Raw genomic sequence first — 18,907 nt, 5'->3', positions numbered from 1 at the left:
GAGTAGCACTCACGATAGAACTCTCCCTTCAAGGGAGCTTGCTAAAATTGGGCTCATCTGTATTACTATCATCACCAAAAGTGTCCATATATAGCATATGTGCATTTACTGATCAAAAATCTAGATTGAACTGTTCTGAATCAGGTAATATATTAGGCAGAAAATCTCTCCTGTGTGGGAAACCGAACCCAACAGTGCTTACGGATCTGAGACTGGGAGTCTGAGGACCGTTCCTAACTAATACAATGTTTATAATTGTCCTGGCTAATGGAGGGAGACCATATTGCAGAAAAATCAAATTGCACGCTAATCAATTTGACTCATTCACCTCTGAAGGAAAAGAGCAACTCTGCAGCGCAGGGCCTTGCCCCCAGCAATCAGATCCATTCCAATGCCTATTAACAAAAGCTCTTAGAACAACTTGGCGAGCAGGGGTGGGCAAAGAATGGGGCAGGGAGGGAGGAAGGAAAGGAAGGAAAGGAAGGAAAGGAAGGAAAGGAAGGAAAGGAAGGAAGGCTCCCTAGCTCTTTCCCAAGCTATGCTTCACTGCTGCATATTACAAGGGTTTAAAAAAAATACTACAAAATATACCCTATGACAAAGGGGGTTATCAATAATTACATATACAGGTTTATTTTAAACAAAACAAAAATTGCCAAACTTGTTCCTCCCATCCTTTTTTACCCTTCTCCAGAAAGACAAAAAAAAAACGGGGGGGGGGGGGTGAACAGAAATAAATATAGGTTATCAAATCTTATAGTTTAAAAGTGCAAGTATCCCAAATGACCTATTTTACACTAAATTATCCCAACTTGTCTAGATGGAAAAAAGGTCTCAGATGAACAGCCCAACAAATTCTTCCCTCCCCAACCCCAGAAACAAAACAAATCCAGCCTGACTTAGCAGACCCTTCAGGGGTTTTGGAGGGGTTGTTTTTTTTTTTTTTGAAAGAAGCAAAGAGAAGGGGATTTTAGTACATTTTGACATTTCATATGGGAGCCAGAGGACCTGGGCTCTAATCCTGGCTCTCCCACTCTGCTGTGTGACTTTGGACAAGTCACAACCTCTCTGTGCTTCACCTCATCAGCCAAATGGGAATTCAGACTGTGAGCCCCATGTGGGACACGGACGGTGCCCACTCTGATTTTTGCATTTACCCCAGAGCTTAGTTCATAGTCTGGCACAGAGTAAGCTCTTAAAGAACATTAAAAAATAAATCTATTTCACCGCATTACAGGACCGAAAAATCAATTTCAGGAAGGGATAATGAGAGTGTTTATTGTTGTACTGTACTTTCCCCAAGCGCTTAGTACAGTGCTCTACACACAGTAAGCGCTTAATAAATACAACTGAATGAATGAGATAAAATGGTCCTAGTGCTTCTGCCAATTTACAGCCAGAATCGGAGTTTTCTTTAGATTCCGCAATAGCGCACCTTAAGATTGCTCTAGGCAGATAATCCGCCTAGTTTCCTTCGTTCACCTGACTGTAACCGAATCTAGAAGTTCGAGAGTGCAGCAAGTAATTTAGCCAAGCCCCCAGCCAGGACTGAGCCCCTTCCTTCCTCTCCCCCTCGTCCCCCTCTCCATCCCCCCCATCTTACCTCCTTCCCTTCCCCACAGCACCTGTATATATGTTTGTACATATTTATTACTCTATTTATTTATTTATTTATTTATTTGTGCATGTCTATTCTATTTATTTTATTTTGTTAGTATGTTTGGTTTTGTTCTCTGTCTCCCCCTTTTAGACTGTGAGCCCACTGTTCGGTAGGGACTGTCTCTATATGTTGCCAATTTGTACTTCCCAAGCGCTTAGTACAGTGCTCTGCACATAGTAAGCGCTCAATAAATACGATTGATGATGATGATGATGATGATAAAGCAAGTGCGGCTGAATTTCAAACTAAATCTGCGATTGGTTTGGACAACAGGGACTACTAATTTATAAATGGGCCAAATTTGGCCTGCAATCTAGGCTGACAATAAATTCACTTGGAATAACTTCCCCTCAAAGTAAGGACAGGCCTTTTTTGTGAGACGTTTCAATTCTAAAATAGGGCACAGCACTAAATTTTGAGTTTTGAAACATTCCTTTACTGAAAGGTTAACGGAAAGGGCAAACTGAAGATAACTACTTTTTTTTTAGTACACCTATATAAATCAGTTAAGAAAGCAGGCTTAGGACACATTCAACTTCTTTCAAAAATATGTAATCTTAGAATAATTAAATAAAATTATTTATTTTATTTGTACATATCTATTCTATTTATTTTATTTTGTTAGTATGTTTGGTTTTGTTCTCTGTCTCCCCCTTTTAGAGTGTGAGCCCACTGTTGGGTAGGGACTGTCTCTATATGTTGCCAATTTGGACTTCCCAAGCGCTTAGTACAGTGCTCTGCACATAGTAAGCGCTCAATAAATACGATTGATGATGATGATGATAAAAATGAACAAGCAAACATATTTCTTCCTGGCTGGTAATTTTCATTGAAATGACCTTACGAATGCAATAACAGGGTGACAGGATAACTCTCAACAACAACAGAAAAAAATTGTTACTTAGAATAATTAAATAAAAATGAACAAGCAAACATATTTCTTCCTGGCTGGTAATTTTCATTGAAATTACCTTACGAATACAATACCAGGGTGACAGGATAACTCTCAACAGCAACAGAAAAAAATTGTTACATATTTTGAGGTTACTGTCAGGTATGCTTCAAAACGACTGTGCGTCAGCAAAATGAGAGAATTAATTTGGCTTGTTTTTGAAGTGACTGGGATTCAAAATGTCCTTTATTGTCTGTAAATTGCAAGTATATTTAGAATTAATGCCCCTTTTGATCAATCATTTCCAGAAGGGAAAGCCTACAATTTACAGGAAAATAAAAATTTTATTTAGGAACAATGACTTTTGACCAATAATTTTGACACCAAGTGCCAAAAGTGAAAACTGGAAAAAAGCAGTCCAATATTTCCAAACAGTATTCAGGTAAGAGATCATCGCAAATAAAGTCTTAGCCGTCATTACAAGTCCCACAGCGTAAGACCATGTCAAAAATGAGAGAAGCAGCGTGGCTCAGTGGAAAGAGCATGGGCTTTGGAGTCAGAGGTCATGGGTTCAAATCCCGGCTCCGCCACTGGTCAGCTGTGTGACTTTGGGCAAGTCACTTCACTTCTCTGGGCCTCAGTTCCCTCATCTGGAAAATGGGGATTAAGTCTGTGAGCCCCACGTGGGACAACTTGATTACCTTGTATCTACCCCAGCACTTAGAACAGTGCTTTGCACATAGTAAGCGCTTAATAAATGCCATTATTATCATTATTATTATTATTTAACGTCAAATAATGAGAACCGCTTCCTTTTGTGGTCTAGTCCAGGGGTGGCCTAGCTTTACGAAATGAAGGAAAGCTGCAAACCAAGAACGTACTATGGCCAAGAGTCATAGCTCAAACTTAGTAATAATAATATTAATAATAATCATCATTTTATTGGGAATGGTGTGCGGGCACTCCATAGGAGCGGGTGGGAGGATGGCGGCTGGGCTGGGCATGGTAAGCCCTCCCTAGCCCGAATCCACATGAGCAGGCACACCACCACCGCCAAAAGGCCCGGAGCGATAGCAGAGGGCGGCTCATCGCCACCATCGCTGCAAGTGAAGTCATAAATAATATGAAATAATGCTCTAGCCCGTAAGCTAGCTGTGGGCAGGGAACCCATCTGCCAACTCTGTTATACTGCAGGCAGCCTTATTTATTGAGCGCAGAGCACTGCACTAAGCGCTTGGGACAGTACAATATAACAAAAAACAGACATTCCCTGACCACAACGAGCTTACAGTCTAGAGGGGGAGACAGACATTAAATTACACATATATATATTGTACTCTTCCAAGCCCTTAGGACAGTGTTCTGCACACAGTAAGCACTCAAATATCACTGATGATATAATATTTTATCCAGCTCTAAATTACACGTGAAGATTACCTGCAGTTTGGCCACCCTGGTCTAATTATTGATGACCTCGTAGAAATACGGTGTCTTGCACATGAACTTTGAAAACTAGTTCCAATAAGAGGCCTGTACCATACTTGAACAAAGGAACTTTTGCTTTGTCTCCAGAGAGGGAATTTGCTAGGGACCTACTTCGATACCCTCGATTACTGCTCTTGGAATGGCTAAAAGTAAGGCGCTAAGAGAAAGAGCACTGTACAGGAGTACACTCAGTACAACAATCCAGGAGTTGTGCTTGGGGAAAATAAAACTCATGTTAAGAGTCCAGGCTCTGCAGGCATGTGTACACCCATTCCTTCCAGCACAGGCTGAGTTCTATCCTGACATGTGCGTGATGTAACAAGAACATTCCCTAATTCCCTGAAAGCGTTCAATCTGAAATGGGCACTGAAACCCTGGCTGATGGGAAATCCGAGTACAAAATTGCCCATGAGTTCACGTATACCCAAGAGCCAATCGACCAGAACAATATGAACATAATGAAAATCAGTGATGACAAACATGTGATTAGACCCACGTGAGCTCAAATGGTATTTGCTTACATGGGTAAACACAATAATTTTCAGTGTTCTCATGCACATCCTAGTCAGCAGCAAAATCAATCAATCGTATTTATTGAGCGCTTACTGTGTGCAGAGCACTGTACAAAGCGCTTGGGAAGTACAAGTTGGCAAAAGCACCTTCAACTAAAATACCAGAGATCTCCATTATCTCTGCAAACCAGATGTCATTAACTAAATGGAAATGGGCACTAACCACTCCATTCAAGCAAACAGAAATACCTCAGGGGGTGAGGAAGAGGAGTGTTTGGGCCAACGTAATCTCTGTAGCAAAAGTGAGAGGGAGTTGCAATTCCCGTATTAGAATTAAATAGTGCTAAAAGATCGGTATAGTATCAGCCAATCCATAAATTACATTTACTGAGCACTTACTGCGTGCAGACCACCGTATTAAATGCTTGGGAGAGCACTGCATAACAGAGTCGATGGACACGTTCCCCGCCTACAACAAGCTTACAGTCTAAAGGGGGATTCACAGTTAAAACACCAGATTTTTGGTTGTGTTCTTGAAAAACAAGAGTCTCGTGAAATTACGGAATCTGATTCTCTTCCCCCTCAAACCCCACACCTAGTTTCTTCCCTCTCCTACTATGACCTCACTGGGATGCAGATGTTCAAGGTAGCATATGAATTCTGAGCCAAGCTCCAGCCAGAGATAATAATAATAATAATAATAATAATAGCATTTATTAAGCGCTTATTATGTGCCAAGCACTGTTCTAAGCGCTGGGGAGGTTACAAGGTGATCAGGTTGTCCCATGGGGGGCTCACAGTCAATCCCCATTTGACAGATGAGGGAACTGAGGCCCAGAGAAGTTAAGTGACTTGCCCAAAGTCACACAGCTGACAATTGGCAGAGCCGGGGTTTGAACCCATGACCTCTGACTCCAAAGCCCATGCTCTATTCCACTGAGCCACGCTGCTTCTAGACAAAAGGAGACCCAATTTCACTTTTCAATTACTGGAACTTAAAGTGTCCAGCGCAGGATTAAGCATTTAGACACTAACCATACTCCCTGCCCATCATAGCACTAAACTCCGCATATTTAAACTCTGCTATACTTCCTACCTGTAATTTATTCTAGTGTTCGTCTCTCCCACTAAGCTGAAAACTCCTTAAGGGTAAGGATCATGCCTACCAATTCTGTAGCACACTCTCAAGTGCTTAGTATAGTGCTCTGCACAGAGTAAGCATTCAGTGAATACTCTTTTTGACTAGCAGGGATCTAAGCTAGCTTCTGCAGTCCAATCCATTTAAGGAACTCAGATCATCTACCAAATCAGCATTCAAAAGTCTCTCTAACATTCTTTTCAAACACATATGATTGTGCTCTTCTTCAAATTTCATTTTTGCTTATCGTGGTGCTGCTTTACAACTACAACCAATATGATTATTGCAGGAGCTGTAGCCAGTCTGCTGCAAAGATAATCAGTTCTTTATATTCCTCCATCGTGCTTTTCCTCCTACCTTTAGTTTAGTCTAAATTCTGCTTGTCGATCCAAAAGTGAACACTATGCTTGTCCCTTAATCAATCAATTGTATTTACTGAGTGCTTACTGTGTGCAGTGTCCCCCTTTTAGACTGTGAGCCCACTGTTGGGTAGGGACTGTCTCTATATGTTGCCAACTTGTACTTCCCAAGCGCTTAGTACAGTGCTCTGCACACAGTAAGCGCTCAATAAATACGATTGATTGATTGATTGCAGAGCACTGTACTAAGCGCTTGGGAAGTACAAGTTGGTAACATATAGAGACAGTCCCTACCCAACAGTGGGCTCATACTATATGAGGCTTTACTGAATCTATGTCCAAAAAAGCTAAACTGGAGAGAGGAAAAAAAAGATTCCCTAGTTGAAGCACAATATTAATAATATCAATGGCATTTGTTAAGTGCTTTCTCTGGCCAAGCACTGTACTACATCCTGGGGTAATAGACACAAGATAATCAGACTAGACACAGTTCCTGGCCCTCATGGGGCTCAATCTTCGAAAAGGAGAACATATGTTAAACTTTCATTTTACAGATTAGGAATCTGAGGCGCAGAGAAGAAGTGACTGTCCAAAGTCAGAGAGCAGGCCAGTGGCAGAGCCAGGAGTATGCAGTTTTTATTTTCTCCTTCAGTCAGAAAGATAGGAATGCCCAGATCTCCTATAACAAGGGTACTGTGTGGTAACAAAACACCCATTACGGAAAGTTCTTGCTGAAGTCCTGCAGGTGCCTGATGCCACATATATGCATTTAGCTTCTTTCATCAACACCAGAAGACCCTGCATCCAAACAGGCTAATATTTTTGGATGAACCTTCACTAATCCCTTAACACTGTTCTGGGAAAATGCATAATGAAAACAGAACCGGCAGTATAATGCACATTTAATAGTCTACTGGATCTATATTTCCCTCTAGAAAACAAATTGACCCTTCCTGCCACCCAACCCCAAAAGCTTTCACTCTACTTAAACCTGTGGACCGATTAATCAGAGGAGAGTGCCCACAAATCAGAATAGAAAGGAAAGATGTGTCCTCTGATTCTAAGTCAGGATAGTCTGATTTCCATGAGTTCCATGAGTTCTTCCTACCAGAGCTGGCTCTGAGAGGTAAAAAAATCAAAGGAAGATAATTAACCTATAACTTTCAAAAACCTTGCTATACCTGAATTTATTTTGCCACTAACTTTAAATACATGATTAAATCACTACAGGCTGATCCCAATATACAGTTCCTCTAGAGCTTGATTTTTTTGATTGAAAGGAGGGTAAAGGGGGGGGAAATGAGAGAGAATAAAGACAGAGAGTGAGTGGGGGAGTGAAGAAAGAGCACGAGAGAGATCAAGCGTGAACACGTGAGGGACAGAGAAAGAGAAAGAGACAAAGACACAGAGAAAGAGAGAAAGAGAGAGAAGGGGGGAGAGGTTGGCTGCTGTGTTCATTTTTTTTCTCAATTTCTCCCTTACTTGTAAACTTCTTGGAGTGGGAATTGTCTCCAGTTTTTCAGAACTGATTCCCAAGACCTTCGCACTGCATACTAGCATTACAAACCCTCTATTTGTGATGGTCTTCCATTTTCAAATTTTTCCCTTTACTCTACCAATACCTCAGTAGGTATTTACAAAACAACCCTATCGAGTTCTCTGTTTCTTTGCCCATCCTAAAATTCTGAGGCTGACAAAAGGAGAGAAAAGAGAGAGAAAGAGAGAGAGAGAGAGAGAGAGAGAGAGAGAGAGAGAGAGAGAGAGAGAGAGAGAGAGAGAGAGAGAGAGGGAGGGAGGGAGGATTTGCTGAATCTGCTAAACATTTGAAAACACAACTAGGCTGATCACCTTGTATCCCCCCCAGAGCTTAGAACAGTGCTTTGCACATAGTAAGCACTTAACAAATGTCATTATTATTATTATTATTATTATTATTATTATTATTATTATTATTATGCTATCAGTCTTTACTAAGCCTCTAATTCAGGGGAGCTTCCAGAAAATGCCTTCACAAAAAAGGGAAACTTTAAAGATTAATTGCTAAACCCAAAAGGAAAACAATTCTTTTAAATGGAAAACTAATAGAGTAGGGAGGACATTTTCGGCACATTAATAAATCTTAACAGACCACTCATTCACAACTACTTCGTTAGAATTTAGGTAGCAAAGAGATACTAGCGATATCACTAGGAAGGTTAGTTCCTCCTGAAAAGAAGAGGTAATAAAAGGGGAAGATTTGAGTGTTCTCTTTAGCTTCCAATTTATTGGAGGCCCTTCAAGGGCAGAGGCGCCAGAAGAGGTCTTCCCTCAAAGATAGCTTCTCTTGCTCACCTCCATTTTGTAGTACTTAAACCAATACACTTTACCCAGAAGGAGAGAGCATTGCCTGTCAATCCTTGGGCTACAGAAAACTCCCTGCTTGTCATCTAAGCTGGAGAAGGAAAATTATTCCAATGGCCCTCAATCCCAATTACAGTAATATGGATAATAGATGGTCAGCTAAATGACCACAGGAGCATCACACAAATGGTCTGTGGGTGGCAAGATGGGGCCCAATTTTGCTGATGCCTTTTACCCAGACATCTCAAATTTCTCCAATAAAATCAAATTGAGCGTTATTTTGTATTAGGTGAAGGATCTAGGAAATTTTTATTTATCACTATGGCCACGAAAATAGTGGTTGCAATTGGGTGACCTTTACTTTTGGTCAGAACTAGAACATGAAAACTTCTCCACAGTAGTCACTTATCACAAAAAGAGAAAACCACAATTAGTGTACCGTTTAGCTTTGCCTAGCATACTAAAAAGAAGCACGGGCTCACCTCACATTCAAGGGCTCATTTACTTGAATATGTGCATTTAAAATACTTACTGACTGACACTTTGAAAATAGAAAGAAAAGATTCAGCTTATGTAGGAAGAAAAATGTTCCCCTTCCTTATAAAACCTTGAGTACTGATAATACATGCTTTCCCCTTACTGCCAGATTACATTAATATTACAACTCATTCAGGTTAAATTGTTGTATTCCCCTTTGGTCACGGAAAGTGGGAGGTCAATATGCTTAACGCATTTAACTGGGGCAACTTCAACATTTTGTCATCAATGTATAAATAATAGCTGTATCCATGCAATATTTTGACAAAACAACAAAGACTAGAGGCTGATTTGGAGCAAACTTCTGCAGGAATCCATCAAAATGCTAAAGTATTTTAAGAGACAATAAGTAGCACAAACCTTCCAGTAGTCAGATTGTAAACTGTAGTATCTCTGGTATGCAGATAATGCTGAAAAAGGAAAGACACTTTTTAGAAAGGCAAAATCTTGGCACTCTGATATTTCAAAAGTTGCCCCAATGAACGCCCCACTGAAATTTTGCAGTTGGTGGGTATTCTATTACTTTGCAAACCTTTGCACGGTATTTCAGTGACAAAAATAAAACTTCCCAACTAAGGCTACTATGATAACCTTATCTAACCCATCCCTGCGGGTCCAGGATGGAGTAATCTTAGAGGTGGAAGTCAAGCGCCTCCCAGCCTGTCTTGGAGCGGAACCAAATTTCTAGCACAATATACGAGGATCCCCCGCCTTCCTGAAAATCCTCTGGAATCCCAGAGCCTGGATTTGACCCCCTCTTAGGGCTACTTCAAACTCCATCTTGAACTTTCTAAGCCCACGGCCTGGATGTGACCACAACTAAACCAGCCTCAGTGAGGGCTAGGAGTAGGAGAACCCTATTTTTGTGACAAATGTCGCCTCTTTACAATAGTTTAACATTTCCGGAAATCTTTCTAGAAAGCTGTGGTGAAACTTCAATACACTAGTGGCCTTGGGTCACTGTCACCTTCACACCTGGGTTGGCCCAAATGGCTTTTCGGCTTTAAGAACATTTATTTATTTATGCATATTAATGCTTGTTTCCCCCTCTACACTGTGAGCTCCGTTGTGGGCAGGGAACGTGCCTATTTGTTGTTGTACTGTACTCTCCCAAGTGCTTAGTACAGTGCTTTGTGAACGAATCAATGACCCAGATTAGGCTTGCAAGTGGTTGCTTCTTTGTCTCTACACAGATCCCTGGGCCTGAAAACTGCCAGGCAAAATGGAAAAAGAAATACGTACTTCAAGAAACTATGGGACAAAATAATGTTAAAACCTTATCTTTGACCCTATGGTTGCCCAAGAGCAAGTTGGGCGGTGTTTCTTCACCCATAATTAATACAGCGCTCTGTGCACAGAAGGTGCTCAGTACAGATCACATGAATCAATGAATGAGAAGACTTGTCGCCGGAGCCCTGTGTATGTGCAGAAAAAGCAGCGATTTAGGGGCCCTTTAGCCACATCTAAGGGAAGACTTGGCAAGAAACCTCCACCAGGAACACAGTGGCTCTCAAGTTCAGGACAACTTCGGGCTTGTAAATGCGAGATTTTTTTTTTTTTTTTTACACACTCAAACCTAGACCTCTGCTGAAGTCCCGATCGGCTGGAAGCCCTTCCTGATTATACTGATTTTGCCAGGAATGTGGATTATGTTCCTGGAAAATGCCATGAACCACAAAACCACAAGCAGCAAGCAATTAAACCTTAAAGCTAAAAATAGGCTTAGATTCTTGTTTTCATGGTTGCAAGAAAAACCCGTGAACAGGTGAGATATTAGTCATCGGTGGTTTCATAGTTCCTCGGCCTACACTGGGTTGGGGTTTCCAGCCGAGCAAAAGCACCTCGAGCTGCAAAAGCGTGAACTCCTGTTTTTTCCTAAATGTTTACAGGAACACTCTTGGAATGAAATGGTTATGCGCAGTGACCCACGGCCCTTTCTCCACCACTACAGCACAGAACAAGGCACAAATACTGCAGCCACGGTGGGCTGGGAGGCAACAGGGATAGAGAGCCTGGCACGCAGCATTCAGCTCTCCGGGAAAGGAAGAATACTATCAGGCCGAACTGAACCCGTGTCAGATGCTATACTCTACCAGCTTAAATCTGGCAAAGATGTGTTGCAGTGTCTGAACTCACGTGCACAAAACTGTAGGTCCGGCAGGCTGCCGGTGTGGACAGTGAGATTGTCCGAGTTGGCTGGCTCCCCCTTCCATCTCCTCTCCCAACTGTGAATACCCCGCAGGGCTCTGTTCTACTCCACTCATTTTACGCTCACTCCCTCAGAGACCTCCTTCACTCTTTTGAATCCCCAGGGGTGACTCCCAAATGGACCTCCCTCTCCCCAATCTCATCAATCGTATTTATTGAGCGCTTACTGTGTGCAGAGCACTGTACTAAGTGCTTGGGAAGTACAAGTTGGCAACATATAGAGACAGTCCCTACCCAACAGTGGGCTCAATCTCCTCAGATACTCAACATGGCCTTGACTCTAGCCTTCATCGCCATCCGGATTTTCTGTCAGCATCCTGCCAGATCTAAAATGGAGCTCCTCATCCCCACTGGGAACCCCAGTCCTCTTTCCAATGCCGGTCACCACCACCGTCACCCTCCCTGCCCCAGAAGCCCACAGCCTCGGTGGCATCACCACCATGGGCTCATCACTGTCTCTCAGGTCTCCCAAACCATCTACTGCCCAACCCTGTCGATTCAGCCTCCGTAGCACTTTCTGCATCCACCCCGTTCTCTCCCTCAATCCAACCATTAGACTGGATCACGTGGGGATGAAGCAGGAAAGACCAGGATCGGAGAAATTTCTTGGTCCCCGGGGTGGAGGGGCACCCATGGTTCCATACATCCCTTAGCTTTAAATGCTAAGTTTACGCTTGCCTTTTGAACGAGTTAGGGCTAGTACCTAAAAGGATTTTTCCTGTCATGACTTCTTAGTCAAATTGGTGGGGAAATAAGAGTAAAACCTCACCGCCACAAATGTACTACCAGACACTGTATAATGTGTTCCACTGACTTTCCTCGGTTTTTTTTCAGCTTAGGTTAAAATAACATCAAACATTCCACATGTTTGATAACTGTTAGTTTGAACTTCAGCACATATGCTGAAGGCAATATGTTAATGGATATTCTTCTCAGTTTTCAGTTCTCAATCCAATTCAAATAAATTTCAATCAAAAATAGTCTTGATTGACTAATGTGGGCAGAGCACCATACTAAGGTCTTGGTTGAACACAAGATTCTAGAATACAATTAGAAGAGGGCATAGAGGATTGGTGCATTAATTAGGACTTCAAGTATGTACAAAAGTGCAACAGTTAGGCTGCGAGTACTTAAAGAGTGCAGAAATGCTGGGAAATTAGAAATGAATCAGGAGGAAATGCAGTGTGGACTGGTGGAAAGAGCAAAGGCCAGAAGACCTGGGTTCTAATCCCAGGTCTGGCACTCGTCTGCTATGTGAGTAGGAGCAAGACAATTAATATATCTGGGTCTCAGTTTCCCTACCCCAAAAAACGGGGCCAAGTTATCACATGGGCTCATGAGACAGGGACTGCACCCAACCTATCTTGCAACCACCCTAGAGCTTAGTATGATGCTTGGCACATAGAAGACACTTAGCAAATACCAGAAATATTCCTATTAAGAAATGTGATTTCAGAAGGGCTTTCAAAACAGAGATGACTGCAATGCATCAAATTTGCAGGAGTAGGGAGTACCAGGCAGTGGGGACGAGGCGAGCAAAGTCAATGGTGGGAAAGATGAGAAGAAAGTGGATTAGTCGGAGAGCGTGAGCCTCTTGGGAAAAGAGGAAGATTCTGAGCCCTTTGGTTGGGGACTGTCTCTATTTGTTGTTGAATTGTACTTTCCAAGCGCTTAGTACAGTGCTCTGCCCACAGTAAGTGCTCAATAAATACAACAATGAATGAATAACTTAACGCTGGAAAACTGGGAACAATTGGGACAACAACATAGGATGCATAAAATGTACTGATTTACAGGCCAAATCAGAAACAATATTTTGCCAACAGTAATGGCAAAGCCAGCGCTTAGAACAGTGCCAGCGCTTAAAACAGGGCTTTGCACATAGTAAGTGCTTAACAAATGCCATCGTTATCAGTAAAAACACTCATTTTTAAATACGAATCTCAACGTATGCTCTATAAATAAAATGAAATTGAATGGCTCAGCGTTTCAAGCATAAGACAACCAGTGAATTTCCTACAAATGTAAATTTCAATTTAATGTTTTATCATAATAACCTCACATACATGATTCATGCCAATTATAATGGAGTTGCTAACCAGTTTACATTATCTGATAATTATTTTGCTATTAATGTCTCCCTCTGTGCCTGCAGGCATTATATCAGCAGTGTCCAAACACTGCATTTCTGGGAAGTGCCTTAAATGAGGTATCGTGGAATCCAATCCACAGGGACCTCATCAAGAAAGGTTTGATCAGCATAGCAAACAGGAGTGGCATTTAATAGAGGTCTTAATTATCATTAGTGACTCCAGGGAGATTTCAACATAAAGGCCTGAATCTCCCACCACCACATACTTCTGGTTGGCTACTATTTTTAAATCTTTTTTCCCCCCATTCAGAGAGATAGATTTGTAAGTGATCTTGGAAATAAGCAAAAATCCACATGACATAATTGAGGATTAATTCAAGAGTATTCTAGCAATGCTATGCATACGAAATAAACACAGCTCTGTTTAATCAACATAGTATCAATAAAGCATCAGCAATCAGTGTCTTGATGATGCAATATAGTTCATTGTGGGCAGGGAACATGTCTACCAACTCTGTTATAATGTACTCTCCCGGGGGCTTAGTACAGTGATCTGCACATAGTAAGTGCTCAAATACCACTGACTGATAAATACCAAACTGGCCTGTTAGGGTTTAGTATTTAAAATTAGGATCACGTTTTTAAAATGTGACATAATTATTTGCATGAATCAAAAAAAAAAAAGAACCCCAATTAGTTAACAATTCTATTCTGAGTGTGATTTGGAGAATTAACCAAAAAAAGTACAAACTGAAATCGACTGTTGGATAAGAGTTTCACACTTGTACAGATTTGTTTAACCAGTTATTTACAGGGATAGGTTAACGGCTATCAGTCTCCCAAATGTCACTTTAGACAGTGAGAGAGAAGTTACTCCCTAAAGGCTTCCGGTTCTATCTCTATAGCGATTTCAGTGATCCACCCCTTTCTACCTCCATCCTGGTCTAAGCCCTCATCAACTCCTTGTTCGGCCATAAAATATTACTTTCGATTTATTGGGCAATGGGAGGAGGGGAAAGAAACGGAGGATGAAACAGAATAACAACGAAGAATTTTGGTCCTCAGTTGAGCATATTCCATAGATAACTCTCCATCCCCCTCCCCTGTCTTACCTCCTTCCCTTCCCCACAGCACCTGTATATATGTTTGTACATATTTATTACTCTATTCATTTATTTATTTTACTTGTACATATCTATTCTATTTATTTTATTTTGTTAATATGTTTGGTTTTGTTCTCTGTCTCCCCCTTCTAGACTGTGAGCCCACTGTTGGGTAGGGGCTGTCTCTATATGTTGCCAACTTGTACTTCCCAAGCGCTTAGTACAGTGCTCTGCACACAGTAAGAGCTCAATAAATACAATTGATTGATTGATAACTAGCCAAAAGAAAATATATGGATCTTTTCTAACTCTGCCATGGCTACTAAATTCGATTAAGGGCATTTGTCTGATAAAGTGTTACTCTTCCATTAATTTTAGAAACACTTCAGTATTGAATGTGATAGTTCAATCAATGGTATTTATTGAGAGCTTACCATGTGCAGAGCATTGTACTGAGCCCTTGGGAACACAACAGAGTTGTCAGCCATGAACCCTGACTACGAGGAGCTTAACAGTCTAGGGTACGGGGGGAGATATTTTTAAAATAAACTACGGACAGGGGAAGGCCTATAAATTCTGATCCATACCCCTCCGGCACTCGATGTTCACCTCACTGTCAGCACTTAGGAGTACATCCTTACACTCTGCCACTTCCCCTGCTTAAGCCGTGGCCATTCGTTTGGAGCATCTGTGTATCTCCCTCTATTTTTGCAAATGCTGGAAAGGAGTAATATTACAGAAAAAAGCACTTGCGTAGCTGAGGCTTAAAATATATCCTTTTTCCCCCCCAATTACTCTCTAATTTTTTTAAAAAATAAAACAAACACCCCCGAATAAGTTTATATTCATCATCATTCCAATAATGCTGATTTGACCCAAACTTATTCCACAAGCTACATTGTAGCAAATCCCCTCTACAGGTCATTTATATATATACATACATACATATACATATATATATATATATATACAAGATCCTTAGTATTTCAGGGGTCTTGTTTGCCAGAAGCTGAATTATTTTATATGATATATATACACACATGTATACGTGTGTGTATATATATCATATAAAATACAAAATATTTTTATATCATATAAAATATCATGTATATATATATATATATCATATAAAATAATTCAGCTTCAGGCAAACAAGACCCCTGAAATACTAAGGAGCTTGCTTTTTAATACAACACTAGTCTATAAAAGTATTTTAAATGTTAATAAATAGTTGAGAAATAAGACTTTACCTATAATCTTCCAATAAGGAGTAATATTACAGAAAAAAGCACTTGTGTAGCTGAGGCTAAAAATATATCCTTTTTTCCCCAATTACTCCCTAATTTTTTTAAAAAAATAAAACAAACACCCCCAAATAAGTTCATATTCATCATCATTCCAATAATGCTGATTTGACCCAAACTTATTCCACAACCTACATTGTAGCAAATCCCCTCTACAGGTCATTTATATATATACATACATATACATATATACATATAAGATCCTTAGTATTTCAGGGGTCTTGTTTGCCAGAAGCTGAATTATTTTATATGGTATATATACACACATGTATATGTGTGTATATATACCATATAAAATACAAAATATTTTTATATCATATAAAATATCATGTATATATATATATAATATAAAATAATTCAGCTTCAGGCAAACAAGACCCCGAAATACTAAGTAGCTTGCTTTTTAATACAACACTAGTCTATAAAAGTATTTTAAATGTTAATAAATAGTTGAGAAATGAGACTTTACCTTTTGGATAATCTTCCAATAAGGAGTAATATTACAGAAAAAAGCACTTGTGTAGCTGAGGCTTAAAATATATCCTTTTTTCCCCAATTACTCTCTAATTTTTTTAAAAAATAAAACAAACACCCCCAAATAAGTTCATATTCATCATCATTCCAATAATGCTGATTTGACCCAAACTTATTCCACAAGCTACATTGTAGCAAATCCCCTCTACAGGTCATTTATATATATATACATACATATACATATATACATACAAGATCCCTAGTATTTCAGGGGTCTTGTTTGCCAGAAGCTGAATTATTTTATATGATATATACACACACATATACATGTGTGTATATACATTATAAAAAATACAAAATATTTTTATATCATATAAAATATCATGTATATATATCATATAAAATAATTCAGCTTCAGGCAAACAAGACCCCTGAAATACTAAGGAGCTTGCTTTTTAATACAACACTAGTCTATAAAAGTATTTTAAATGTTAATAAATAGTTGAGAAATAAGACTTTACCTTTTGGATAATCTTCCAATAAAAGGTTGAAGTGACCTAACTGACAAAAGAAATCAGACTCAACTTTTCCTTCAGCTTTTAAGATTAGAGATTCATAGCAGCGAACAGCCTGGAAAAGAAAAATAGAAAAAAAACCACAATATTACATTTCAGCTTGATTAGAACATGAAAATTCTTCATAATTACAGACACTACCCCAAACAATACTGCCTCTGAAGGCAGTACATTGACATATAATGAAGACATAGAATATAGACTTCTAGACTGTGAGCCCGTTGTTGGGTAGGGACCGTCTCTATATGTTGCCGACTTGTACTTGTACTTCCCACACGCTTAGTACAGTGCTCTGCACACAGCAAGCGCTCAATAAATACGATAGAATGAATGAATGAATATAATCCTCAGCCATCATAAATTCCAGGAAACACAGGGATACCTTAACCTGAATTGGATTTACTGAGCACTTACTGTGTGCAGAGCGTTGTACTGTTTGGGAGATGTATAATATGTCAGGAGAAATATGAAGAGAGCAGAAAGGTAAGAGCTAAAGAATGATAAAGGGAAACAGAAAGAGTCATGAGTTCAGAGGATGTAGAAAGAGATATGATGCATACAGATAATGCATACATATATGAGAAGCAGCGTGGCTCAGTGGAAAGAGCACAGGCTTTGGAGTCGGAGGTCATGGGTTCAAATCCCAGCTCTGTCACTTGTCAGCTGTGTGACTGAGCAAGTCACTTCACTTCTCTCTGCCTCAGTTACCTCATCTGTAAAATGGGGATTAAGACTGTGAACCCCCCCGTAGGACAACCTGATCACCTTGTAACCTCCCCAGCGCTTTGCACATAGTAAGCACTTAATAGATGCCATCATCATCATCATCATTATTATTATTATTATACAATGAAGGGAAAAAGAGGCTTGGTGGAAAGAGTTCGGGGCTACGTCTTCAACTATAAACCCCGTGTCTGGGAGGACAAACAGTATCACCCCTCTGCTGAATACTTACTAAATAGCACAATTAATGAGTCAGACAAGTGGTATTTAATGAATGCCAACTACACGCAAAGCACTGTACTATGCATGTGAGAGGGTAAAACGAGAAGCTGGGCACACAATTCCCCACCCTCAAAAAATTAGCAACGTAATAAGAGAAGTAAAAATAGATACAGAAAGTGTCCGGAGAGCTGAATAATTTCAACAGGATACCTGTAGACTGAAAATAATATGAAGAGTACTATTTCTAGAGCATGGCCTAGTGGAAAGAGCACGGGGCTGGGACTTTGAAGACCTGGATTCTGCCACTTGCCTGCTGGATGACCTTGGGCAAATCACTTCACTTCTCTGTGCCTCAGTTCCCTCCTACTTAGATTGTGATTATCTTGTACCTAACCCAGTGCTTAGTACAGTGGTTGGCACATAGTAAGTACTCAACAAATACCACAGCTATCATTTTTAGGCCAGGGAATCGGAGGACCTGGATGTGAATCCCAGCTCTGCCACTTGTTGGCTGTGACCTCAGGCAAATTGCTACGCTTCCCTGTGCCTCAATTTTCTCACCTGTAAAATGGGGATTAAATCCTACTCAGACTGCCAGCCCCATGTGGACAGGGACTGTGTCCAACCTGGCTAATGTGAATGCTTAGTACAATGCTTGGCACAGTAAGGACTTAACAAGTACCATAATTTTGGGCCATAATTTTGGGCCTTGCCAAATTTGGGGGTGGCGATGGGGGAGAGATCAAAAAGGGAGCTAAACAAAAGCCCTCTCCTATACACAATTTTTAAGAGCAAGGTAGAAAATACTCTAGAAGTGCAACATTGAAATAAGAGGCCAAAAGGCATCCAAGCACTATTACATGAAGATGGCTAAGAATAGGACACAAAAACCAAAGAAAAATTCCAAATTGTAAAGGTAGAATATAAACATACATCAACCAAAATCAAATAAGGCATATACTGAAATAAAGGAAAGGGAGGCACAACATGCGGGGACAATGAAATGGAAGAAAATGCCTTGGAGCAATCTTTAGATAGGTTATAAGAATAGATCAAAAAGGGCCATACAGAATGTAGAAAGCCACAAAGCGTACTCTCAGATTATTAAAAGGACCGTAGCTGCATGGGGGTGGGGGTAAAAGAGAGAGAGAGAGAGATAGTGACATTGTTAGCTATGAGGGTCGCTGTGATAAGTGATGCTAGAATCCAAGGGTTTCACTATGAACAGCGAATTCTGACTAGAAATAACTATATCCTGCTTCCAACCTCTGTAAGAGGGAGAG

General features: G+C 40.4%; 1 protein-coding gene across 2 annotated transcripts in view; it reads right to left on the bottom strand.

Moving 5' to 3' along the window:
• Positions 1-18,907, bottom strand: part of KDM6A (lysine demethylase 6A) — a 192,058-nt gene that overhangs the window by 103,053 nt on the left and 70,098 nt on the right. For both annotated transcript variants that reach the window (XM_038760419.1, XM_038760420.1), the window contains exons 3-4: positions 16,626-16,734; positions 9,284-9,333 (exon numbers count right to left, since the gene is read on the bottom strand). In XM_038760419.1, coding sequence (XP_038616347.1) covers positions 9,284-9,333; positions 16,626-16,734 — 159 coding nt within the window. The remainder of the gene's footprint in view (positions 1-9,283; positions 9,334-16,625; positions 16,735-18,907) is intronic.

The sequence above is a fragment of the Tachyglossus aculeatus genome, chromosome 18, assembly GCF_015852505.1.
Source record: "Tachyglossus aculeatus isolate mTacAcu1 chromosome 18, mTacAcu1.pri, whole genome shotgun sequence".
In the NCBI taxonomy this organism is placed as follows: domain Eukaryota; kingdom Metazoa; phylum Chordata; class Mammalia; order Monotremata; family Tachyglossidae; genus Tachyglossus; species Tachyglossus aculeatus.
The sequence above is the reverse complement of the archived record's forward strand: the minus strand, read 5'-3'. Positions and strand labels throughout refer to the sequence as shown.